General features: G+C 47.8%; 1 protein-coding gene across 2 annotated transcripts in view; it reads left to right on the top strand.

Annotated features, from left to right (window-relative positions):
* The window catches only part of KIF9 (kinesin family member 9), a 35,756-nt gene that overhangs the window by 10,868 nt on the left and 12,849 nt on the right, over positions 1-12,039 (top strand). For both annotated transcript variants that reach the window (XM_034404498.2, XM_034404497.3), the window contains exons 10-13: positions 1,599-1,676; positions 2,457-2,525; positions 3,567-3,671; positions 9,167-9,222. In XM_034404498.2, the coding sequence (XP_034260389.1) occupies positions 1,599-1,676; positions 2,457-2,525; positions 3,567-3,671; positions 9,167-9,222 (308 nt within the window). The remainder of the gene's footprint in view (positions 1-1,598; positions 1,677-2,456; positions 2,526-3,566; positions 3,672-9,166; positions 9,223-12,039) is intronic.

Here is a 12,039-nt window from a genome sequence, read left to right as displayed (position 1 = left end):
CAGGAATTGGGTATGCCTATTTTAATGAAAAGAAGGACCAGGGGTGACAGGAACGCAGTCTCCCAATATTTGAGGGGCTCCTACAAAGAGGAGGGGTCAATTTATTTTCCAAAGCACCAGAAGGCAGGACAAGGAACAATGGATGGGAACTAATGAAGCAGAGAAGCAACCTGGAACTAAGGAGAAATTTCTTGACAGTGAGGATGATTAACCAGTGGAACAGCTCACCACCAGAACTTGTGGGTGTTCCAAAACTGGAGGTTTTTAAGAAGAGACTGGACAACCAGTCTCTTCTGAAGTGGTGTAGGGTTTCCTGCCTAAGCAAGGGGTTGGACTAGAAGACCTCCAAGGTCCCTTCCGACTCTGTTATAAACAAAAATTTTTAAAATGATGAATGGAGGGATGAATAAGGTCAGATCTGTCCCCACTTAGACATTTACGAAAAAAAGGACCCACAACTCCATTTGTTTGAGTGAAAGGTTCACTCACTAAAGCGGTTACAGTTGGACCCGACTATTCCTGCACAAAGGTTGCCATTTTCCCCTTCCCCTGGCCCTCCCCCCTCCCTTGACCATCCCTCAGTAGTTCCCAATACTGTCTCCTTCTGATGTTTTGGGAACAGCTTTGAAGGTTGGCGCTTGCCTGGAATAGTTTTGCATGTTCATCCTTGGCGGCTGGCTTATTCCGCTTTGACCTCCCAAGCTTCTTATCAGCTTGCCTCCTCCACTCCCCTGCTTTGTCTTCCCCGTCTCCATGCCTGATCCCCAAATCTTGCGTTTTATGGCAGGGTGCCAGCAAAGCGAAGAAGCTGGAGATGGCAGGCCTGGCATTAAGCCTCGGGCCAGATGAGCCTAGATAAGACCTGGGCATCTTCAGAGATTCAAGCTGCCATTTCAGACTTTTAAGCTACAGTCTCAGAAAAGGTAGAATGTTTGGAAACCTATTTTGGACACAGAACAAAATGCGAATCCTTCCACCACAGGGAGCATGGCGTTTTCCAGTGACTTCCTTTTTAAAAAATATATATTTCGGCTAGAAACCTTGCAAATCGAGTAAATAATGATAGATACTTCCTGGTTTTCAGGAAATCTAAAACCACAATACAAGTAGTTCTCGGTTTACAACAGTTCATTTAGTGACTGAGGTTACAACAGCGGTTAAAAAAAAGGTGACTTATCACCATTTTTCACACTTAACGACTGTTGCAACATCCCCAATGGTCACGTGATCAAAATTCAGACGCTTAGCAACTGACTCATATTTATGACGGTTGCCGTGTCCCGGGGTCACACAATCCCCTTTTCTGACTTTCTGACAAGCAAAGTCAACAAGGAAGCCAGATTCACTTAACAACCAGGTTATCTGCTTCGCAACTTCAATGATTCACTTAACAATTGGCGGCAAGAAAGGTTGCAAAATGAGGCAAGCAAGCTGACAACTGTCTCTTTTAGCAACAGAAATTCTGTGCTGAGTTGCAGTTCGTAAATCGAGGACTACCTGCAAGTAGACTTTTGTATACAGATTATCTTCTAACACAAACTGTCGGGAGCCCCAAATAACTGGTAATAAGCGGGGTGATGCTCATATTTTTTTTCCAGCTGTCCACACTTCGTTTTGCCACCAGAATGAAGTGGGTGACTACTTCAGCGATTGTCAACGAAAAAATCGACTCGGAGGTATGTCCTCTTGAGATCTTTCTGCTGTCTCGAAGGGGTGACCGGGTGTAAGAAAATATCAAGTACAAGGGGTGTTATCATCAATACTAGAAGGGAGTGGGATTTGCAAGGAGGAGGAAGGACTCTGGGGTCCTTGATGCTCTCTGAGCTGGGTAGTTTTCTTGCAGACATTTCATCACCCAACTAGGTAACAATATCAGTGCTGAAAGGGGGGGAGGAGGAGGAGGAAGGACTCTGGGGTCCTTGATGCTCTCTGAGCTGGGTAGTTTTCTTGCAGACGTTTCATCAGCCAACTAGATAACATCATCAATGCTAGCAGGGAGTGGGAGTGTGTGGAGAGGAAGAGCATTTAATTATCCTACTAGGGAACATAATCAGTGCTAGAAGGGAGTGAAGTTTGTGGAGGAGGAGGAGGAAGTGGAGAACGAAGAAGAGTAGTGGGGGATCCTGGGTGCTCTCTGAGGCTGGCGCTTTTCTTGCAGGCATTTCATGACCCTACTCAGGAACATCATCAGTGCTAGTAGGGTTTGAGGAGGAGGAGGGGGATGACGACTATGGGGTCCTGGCGCACTCTGAGCTTGGTTGCTGTCTTGGAGACCTTTCATTAGGCAATGTCATCGGTGCAGTGATGATCAGGGCACAGTCCCTTATCTTGGTTAGAGGAGGAAGGATTCTAATTCTAACAAGCACCTTGTGCTTCCTGGGGTCTGTTAGCATCTTTGGGCAGCCCTTCACTTTGACTTTCCTACCGCTCAGTCCATGCCATTCTTGTCTGCTTAGAGGATGGTGAAGAACTTGGAGAAGGAGGTCCTCTACCTGAAGGAAGAGCTGGCGATGCACAACAGTTTGGTAAGAATCAACCGCCTAGGAAGCTGCCCCCTTCATGGACTGGTGACGTCACGTGGTTCCTCCGTCACTGTCAGAGGGAGACTGGCTGAGCCAGGGGGGAGGAGTCAAGTGGGCACTTAGTCTGGCATCCTTACCTAGGGACAAAGGACCAAGATCTGACCTCTGTGGGATGCCTTTGGACTGTAGTCCCTGATGCAAACTGCCGGACTGGGAAGATTCCTGCAATATACAAACAGTCCTTCACTGCAACACTTCACTTAGTGACTATTCAAAGTTGCAACCGCACTGGAAAAAAAGGGACTTGCGACTGGTTTTGCACGCTTAACGGCCATTGAAGCATCTCCGTGTATCACGTAGTTCAGACTACGTAATTCAGACGCTGGACACGTTTATGACGGTCGCAGCATCCTGGGGGGGTTGACCCCCTTTTGCGACCTTCCGGCAAGCAAACTCGACGGGGAATCCAGGTTCACTTCACGGCCATGTGACTCACTTAACAACTCCAGGGATTCCCTTAACAGCCGTGGTGAGAAAGGTCGCAAAATGGGACAGGGCTCACTTAACGAATGTCTCGCTTAGCGACAAAAACCTTGGGCTTGGTTGTGGTCGTAAGTCGAGGACCACTGGTACACATTAAGCTATACAGTAGCCAACCAAACTCTTCACAGGTAGATCTGTTTTTTTTTTTTTCTTTTTGCGCTTGACCTTAATGTTCCCAGTATGGCAGTTTGCACCTGGGCCAGTCTAGATAAGGCTCAATGGGAAACTGGAAGCTTTGAAGAAGAGACTCGGCCGCCATATTTATTCCGCATAAGTATAGGGTCTCCTGCTTGAGCAGCGGGGTTGGACTAGATGACCTCCGAGGTCCCTTCCAGCTCCATCATTCTATGATTCTTTAAGGGTCTGCTGCCAGAGCAGTGGGGTTGGACTAGATGACCCCCGAGGTCCCCTCCCATCCTATGATCCTGTGTTCTACTTAAGGCAATTAAAGAGAGTCGCCTGGGATCTCCTTGATTGATTCTTTGATCTTCCGTCCTTCAGCTCAATCGCCCTCCGGTGACCTACGAGCCTCTGAATGAAATCCAGATCACAGAAATCAACTCTCAAGTCCGTCGGTTTCTGGAAGGCTCCATTGATGAGCTAGATGTGAGTCGGCGGATGTTTCAGTCCTTCAGAGGGTTTGGATACATGTATATCTCCCCACCACCACACACTTCTGTTCAAGCCTATCCCCTTCTGAGAGACTGCCTGGACCAGCCTCCCAGAAAAGATTTGCCATTCCTTCTTTTCTAGGGCTGAGAGAAGGTGGCTGGCTGAAGGTCACCCATTTGGCTTTGTTCCCTAGGTGGGAGTAGAATTCAGGGTCGCCCAGTTTCTAGCCTCAAATATCCAGTCTGGGAGTTCTGTAGAGGTAGACCTCAACTTACAACAATTCATTTAGTGACTGTTCAAAGTTACTGCAGCACTGAAAAAAGAGACCTACGACCATTTTTCACACTTAACGACCGTTGCAGGATCCTTGTGGTCACGTGATCAAAATTCAGACGCTTGGCAGCTGACTCATATTTATGACGGTTGCAGCATCCTGGGCTCAGCAATCTTCTGACCAATGAAGTTAACGGGGAAGCCAAATTCACTTAACAACCATGTGACTCACTTATGAACTGCAGTGATTCACTTAACGATGGTGGCAAAAAAGGTCGGCCAATGGGCCGAAATTCACTTAATCAATGTCTCGCTAAGCGACAGGAATTTTGGGCTCATTTGTAGTCATAAGTCAAGGACTCCCTGTATCCAGCCTGGCAAATCTATTGCCACTGTGTGAGTAAGCATCCCTGAGAAGAAGGTTGATTGATTAAATGAGTTTTGCCCCTTTACGAACTTTCTTGCCACAGTTGTTAAGTGAATCCTTGCAGTTGTTAAGTTAGTAACACAGTTGTTAGGTGAATCTGGCTTCCGCTTTGACTTTGCTTGTCAGAAGGTCGCAAAAGGGGATTATGTGACCCCAGGACACTGCGACCATCATATCCACCTCTGTCTCCCTATCTATCATTCTGTCTGTCTGTCTGTCTATCTATCTATCTATCTTGCTCTATTTCTATATACCTATTTATCTCTCTATTTCTATCTATATCTATCTGTCTCCCTGTCTGTCTGTCTCTCTATTTATCTGTCTCTCTATATCTATCTATCTCTATCTCTATCTATTTCTATCTATCTGTCTCTCTCTGTCTCTCTCTCTCTATCTCGCTCTCTCTCTTTTTATATATATTATCCCTCTATTTCTATCTATATCTATCTGTCTCTCTGTCTCTCTCTATTTATATGGCATACAGCAAAAAGAGGGTTATGGGGTTTTTTAGGGAAATTTCTTAATAAGATTTTAAGGGATTCTGGGAGGGGGGTAGATTACATGGGTTCAGGGGAAGACCCGCGGGGGAGGGTATCTGGGCCAGCCGTAGGGCATGACATGGGAGGTGTGAACTCTGGGGTCAAGGAGATGATTAGATCTTACGATACAGATGCCCATAACATCGATACTGTAGGTGGGAGGGGCAGATATGGCGGGAGCAGGGGGCCACATCATCCTACGGGAGTGCGTCCTTGCTGTTTACAAGCGGTGGCGCGCTCCGACCCTCAAAGCTCTTCTTGTTCCCCAGGTTGTACGGAACCTCGGGCCCCAGGCCTTCGGCTGATGCTGTGCAATGCCAGGTCCGTGGTAAATAAAGCCCCCCTCATTTGTGATCTTATTCAGGAGGGGGGTGCGGACCTGGCGGGTATTACGGAGACCTGGTTGGGCCAGGAAGGGGGAGCCCCCCTTGTTGATATGTGCCCATCAGGTTTCCGTGCTTTCCATCAGCCAAGGTCTCAGGGGAGGGGCGGAGGGGTGGCGGTTGTTATTAACGAGGGTCTTGGACCAAGGGAGGCCACTGTTCCTCAGACGGCTGGATGTGAGTCCCTTCTTGTGAAGTGGGGTCATAGGGTGCAGTTGGGCTTGCTAGTCACATACCTGGCTCCCTGCCATGTGGCAGCAGCCCTGCCTGAGCTGCTTGATGTTATAGCCGCGGTGGCTGTTGACACCCCCAGGCTATGGTCATGGGGGATTTTAACCTGTCATCAGTTGGCGAGACATCTGAGGTGGCTCGGGAGTTCATGGCTTCCATGACGGCTATGGACCTGACCCAGTTAATTTATGGCTCTACTCACATGGGGGGACACACACTGGACCTTGTTTTTGTCTCTGGACAGTGGTTGAGTGATCTCGAGATAGGGGATATAGTGATTGAACCCTTGTCATGGTCAGATCACTCCCTCCTTCGCCTGGACCTTCGAACCGCCACACCCCGCCGCAGGGAGGCAGAACTGACCAGGTGGTTCCGCCCCAGGCACCTGATGGATCCTGAGAGATTCCAGATGGAGCTTGGGCCATTTCCTGAGGTTCTAGCACACGACTCGGCTGAGGACTTAGTGGCCGCCTGGGATAGGGCGGCGGCTGATGCTTTAGACCGAGTCGTGCCTTTGCGGCCTCTGACCCGGCGCCGGTCTCACCTGGCTCCTTGGTATACTGAGGAGCTGAGGGAGATGAAGCGCCGGAAAAGACGCCTAGAGAGCAGTTGGAGGGCTAGTCGTTCTGAATCCGACCGAACACTGGTAAGATCTCATATTAAGAATTACCTAGTGGCGATAAGAGTAGAGAAGAGTAACTACTTTTCTACTCTTATTGCGTCATCAGATAATCGCCCAGCCGCCCTGTTTAGGGTGACCCGCTCTCTGCTCCATCAAGAGACGCGGGAAGACCCCTTGGAGGGTAGAGCTAGCATTTTGTACAATATCTGTATGACAAAATTGCTCAGATTCGTGAACAGCTAGACTCTGACTGGATTGATCCAGAGGAGATGACAGGGGCAGGTCCTGAGAATATTATTTGGGAAGAGTTTGATCCTGTGACTCCCGAAAGCGTGGACAGGATACTGAACAGACTAAATGCGACCACATGTTTATTGGACCCGTGTCCATCCTGGTTGGTACTGGCCTCCCGGGAGGTGACGCGAGGCTGGCTCCAGGAGATTATAAATGCTTCTTTGAGTGAGGGTGTCTTTCCCACCGTCTTGAAAGAGGCGGTGGTGAGGCCCCTCCTCAAGAAGCCCTCCCTGGATCCAGCTGTATTAGCAAATTATCGTCCTGTCTCCAACCTTCGCTTTGTTGCAAAGGTTGTTGAGAATGTGGTTGCACGACAACTGCCTCAGTACCTGGATGAATCGAATTATCTAGATCCGTTCCAGTCAGGATTCAGGGCCGGGTACAGCACAGAGACAGCATTGGTTGCATTGGTTGATGATCTCTGGAGGGCTCGGGACAGGGGTTGCTCCTCTGTCCTGGTCCTACTAGACCTCTCAGCGGCTTTTGATACCATCGATCATGATATCATGCTGCACCGGTTGGAAGGGTTGGGGGTGGGGGGCACTGTTCTACAGTGGTTCTCCTCCTTTCTCTCTGACCGGTCGCAGTCTGTGTTGACAGGGGGGCAGAGGTCGACCCCGAGGCCCCTTATATGTGGGGTGCCACAAGGATCGGTCCTCTCGCCCCTCCTGTTCAACATTTATGTGAAGCCGCTGGGTGAGATCATCCGTGGTTTTGGGGTGGAGTTCCATCAGTACGCTGATGATACTCAGCTGTACATCTCCACCCCAGACCATCCCAACGATGCCTTGGAAGTGATGTCCCAGTGCCTGGAGGCCGTGCGGATCTGGATGGGGAGGAACAAACTCAGACTCAACCCATCCAAGACCGAGTGGCTGTGGTTTCCGTCGTCCCAATATAGTCAGTTGGCGCCATCTCTGACTATTGGGGGCGAGTCGTTGGCCCCCACAGATGGGGTTCGCAACTTGGGCATCCTCCTGGACTCATGGCTGTCTTTTGAAGAGCATATGACGGCCGTAGCCAGGAGGACTTTTTATCAGGTTCGCCTGATTCGCCAGTTGCGTCCCTTTCTGGATCGGGACTCTTTACGCACGGTCACTCATGCCCTCGTCACCTCCCGTCTGGACTACTGTAACGCTCTCTACATGGGGCTCCCCTTGAGAAGCACCCGAAGGCTCCAACTGGTCCAGAATGCGGCCGCGCGGGTGGTAATGGGAGCGACATGGCGTTCCCATGTAACACCTCTCCTGCGCGAGCTGCACTGGCTCCCGGTGGTCTTCCGGGTGCGCTTCAAGGTTTTGGTTACTATCTTTAGAGCGCTCCATGGCTCAGGACCAGGGTACTTACGAGACCGCCTCCTGCCACCAATAGCCTCTCACCGACCAGTTCGCTCCCATAGAGAGGGACTCCTCAGGGTGCGGTCGGCCAAACAATGTCGACTGACGGCCCCCAGGGGGAGAGCCTTTTCTGTGGGGGCACCTACCATCTGGAACGGGCTTCCCCCGGAGTTACGAAACATCCAAGACTTACGCATCTTCCGCCGTGCCCTGAAAACATTTCTATTCCAACAAGCTGGTCTGGCCTAACTCTCCCTTTTTAATTGGCTTTTAAACTGGCTTTTAAATTGGGTTTTAAACCTCTTTAGATAAATTTGGATGTTTTTAATCTTTGAGCCTAAATTACTTAATCTGTTTCTTAATAGTTTTTAACTTCTATATGTATTTGTATTTATTATGGCTGTTCACTGCCCTGAGTCCTTCGGGAGTAGGGCGGTATACAAATATGAAAAATAAATAAATAAATAAATAAATATTTATCTGTCTCTCTATATCTATCTCTATCTATCTATCTCTCTCTATTTCTACCTGTCTGTCTGTCTCTCTATATATTTCTCTCTCTCTTTTTATATATATAAAAATATATATAAATATATATATAAATATATATATAAAAATATGGGTGTGGCTGGCCGATGAAGTCCAAAAAAGACAGAAATAGTGCTATCCCAGTCTCCCATAAGTCTCAGAACAAACAACACAAAATGTCTGACAAGCCTGAAAGTGATGATTTGAGATATCATCCCACTATGGCCATTTAACAACTTGATCTACATAGGAAAAAAACCCTGACTACAAAAATATCATACATTTGAGCCTATGAATTAAAAAGAATATATATACATACATACATACATACATACATACATACATACATACATATATTTCTATCTATATCTATCTGTCTCTCTGTCTGTCTCTATCTGTCTCTCTCTATCTCTATCTCTCTTGATTTCTATCTGTCTATATATATCTATCTCGCTCTCTCTTTTTATATATTTATCTCTCTATTTCTATCTATATCTATCTGTCTCTCTGTCTGTCTCTATATTTATCTCTGTCTCTATCTCTATCTATCTCTATCTATTTATCTCTCTCTATTTCTATCTATCTGTCTGTCTGTCTCTATCACTATTTATCTCGCTCTCTCTCTTTTTATATATATCTATTTATCTCTCTATTTCTATCAATATCTGGCAACTTTAAGAGGGGTGGGCTTCCACTCCCGGAATCCCTCAGCCGGCATCCTTTAAGAGGGCTGGATTTAAAAGTCAGCTTTGTACAATAAGCTTCATTTTGTGGGTCATTCCTGGCACAAACGTTAAGGGTGATCCTGAGCTCACAATGTCAACCTTTCTCCCTGCTTCTCCTTTCTCCCTACAGATCACGAGCATCCGTCAAATCCAAGAGATCTTTAACCAGTTCAAAATCATCTTAAGGTAAGGGCTTTGGGAATGCAGGTAGTCCTCGCTTAACGACCGGTCGCGTAGCATCTGTTCATGATGGGTGCCCCACACTAGGTACTGAACCCAATCACATGGGCGATTCACATTTAGGGCCATTTGCAAGCCACCTGACATGATTCTGAATGTTTCTAGCTGAAAAATGCCCATTGGGTAGAATGGATTAAGCAAGAAAATGTCCTCTGGAGACATCACCTATCCCTGTACGTCCAAAACTCCTGTAAGTAGAAGGAGCAGAGGGGCTCCCTTGGTCTGGGCTTCCCCTGGTAGACTAGCCTCCAGAGGCAACACCTGACAGCTTCTCCCAGCAGCCCTAAGGCAGGAGCCAAGGCTCGTATCAAAAGGACCACGGCACCAACCTCAGCCTGTCTTTATTTTACTGGACTTTTGAACACAGTAAAAGTATGGAATGTTATTTTAAAACCCTGAAATATAAGCGGAAGAGAGAGAGAGAAAGAGAAGAGAGAGAGAGAGAGAGAGAGAGAGAGAGAGAGAGAGAGAGAGAGAGAATCAATAGATAAATATAAGGTATTTAGATGGTTAATTAAGGTAGATAAAGGATATATGAGATAGATAATAGATAAATGAGAGAGAGAGAGAGAGATAATGATAAATAAGTAGTAGATGAAACTAATGATAGTAATAGGTAAGTGATAGATAATAAGTAGTAGATGAAGCAAATGATAATGCCAGATAGATAATAGATAAATGATAGAGGGATAATAGACATAAAGAGATAGGTAATATAGATAAAGAATACAAGAGATAGTTAATATAGGTAATCCTCGATTTACGATCATAATTGAGCCCAAAATTTCTGGGCTCATCCGTTTAGTGAGCTTTATGATCTTCCTTGCCTCATTTGTTCAGTGAATCCCTGCCGTTGTTAAGTCAGTAACCCGGTCGTTAAGGGAATCTGGTTTTCCCCTTGACTTTGCTTGTCAGAAGGTCCCAAACGGGGGTCACATGAGCCCCCCATCCATCCCCGGGTACACAACAACGGTCATAAATGTGAACCAGTTGCCAAGCACCTGAATTTTGATCATGTGACTATGGGGATGCTGCGAAGGTCATAAATGTGAAAAGTGGTCATAACTCACTTTTTTTCACGCTGTTGTAACTTTGAACACTCAGTAAGTGAACTTGTAAGTTGATGACTACCTGTATATAAATGATAGATTAGTATATAGGGGGATGGATGGATGGATGGAAGGAACGATGGATGGATGGATGGATGGATGGAAGGATGGATGGATGGATGGATGGGGGGATGGATTGATGGGTGGGTGGGTGGATGGAAGTGTGGGTGGGTGAGTGGATGGATGGATGGAAGGAGGGATGGAAAGGTGGATGGATGGAAGGGTGGATGAATGGAAGGGTGGGTGGGTGAGTGGATGGATGAATGGGTAGATGGATGGATAGATGGATGAAAGGGTGGATGGATGGAAGGAGGAATGGAAGAGTGGATAGATGGGTGAGTGGATGGATGGATGGAAGGAGGGATGGAAAGGTGGATGGATGGAAGGGTGGGTGGATGGAAGTGTGGGTGGGTGAGTGGATGGATGAATGGGTAGATGGATGGATAGATGGATGAAAGGGTGGATGGATGGAAGGAGGAATGGAAGAGTGGATAGATGGGTGAGTGGATGGATGGAAGTATGGGTTGGTGAGTGGATGGATGGGAGGGTAGATGGATAGAAGGAAGGAAGGATGGAGGGAGGGAGGGAGGGAGGGAGGGAGGGAAAGAAGGAAGGAAATGGAGTGGGGAGTGTCAATCAGTCCCAGTTCTGGGAACAAAGGCTAAGCCAAGGAATGCCTAGCTGCTACTTGGGGCCCTAGAAGGGCAGGGACCGATGGTTTCCTTCCATTGGTCAGTTCATGAGGTCCTAGTACCTTTGTATTATGACATCAAAGAGGCTCCACAAGTGGGCCATCATTGAAAGCTCCGTCAGAAAGGGGGGGGAACCCTTTGCCTGAGAAGCAGGAGAGGTGGGACTGATCCCAAGACCCTTCCAGCTCCCTCCCTCCCTCCCTCCACTGGCTAAGGGATTCAGTCTACACCGGAGTTAGTACTACAGGCTAGATCAGGCTAAAATCGAGTGAGCAGCTGGAGGTTCTGCGGTGGAAGAAGCCATCTCTTCTGACCGTAGCATATTGTATGAATTTGCCCGTCCTCTCAAGCGGGGGGGAGGGGGGGTCTCCAAACTTTGGCAACTTACTGTGTGGACTTCAGCTCTCAGAGTTCCCTAGCCAACTCAACACTGACCTGATGGCAGCTAAGGAGTGAGAGAAACCAGGGGTGAAATCCAAATTTTTTACTACTGGTTCTGTGGGCGTGGCTTGGTGGGCGCGGCAGGGCTGAAGGATATTCCAAAATCTCCATTCCCACCCCACTCTGGGGCCAGGCAGAGGTGGTATTTGCCGGTTCGCCGAACTACTCAAAATTTCCGCTACCGGTTCTCCAGAACCTGCTGGATTTCACCTCTGAGAGAAGCCCACAGGTGGAGCTTCATGGCATTGACTGCCCCCACGCTCTTTTCTTGGCCACAGTAAATCCTGGGCATAAACTGTTTCAACATCGACCAGAAAGGTCGGCAGTTCGGTTGGTTCGAATCCCTACTACAGGTCTCCTGCGTGAGCAGGGGGTTGGACTAGATGACCTCTAAGGTCCCTTCCAACTCGGTTACTGTATAGATGTCCCCTCAAGATGTAGGGCACTGCACACCAGAACAACTAGACACAAGGACAGTTTTCTGCCCCCCCACCCCCAAAATGCCATCACTCTGCTAAACA

This window comes from Pantherophis guttatus, chromosome 4 (genome assembly GCF_059756535.1).
Source record: "Pantherophis guttatus breed Tessera chromosome 4, ASM5975653v1, whole genome shotgun sequence".
Taxonomy (NCBI): Eukaryota; Metazoa; Chordata; class Lepidosauria; order Squamata; family Colubridae; genus Pantherophis; species Pantherophis guttatus.
Note: the sequence above shows the minus strand (reverse complement) of the source record. Positions and strands in the feature narration are given on the sequence as shown.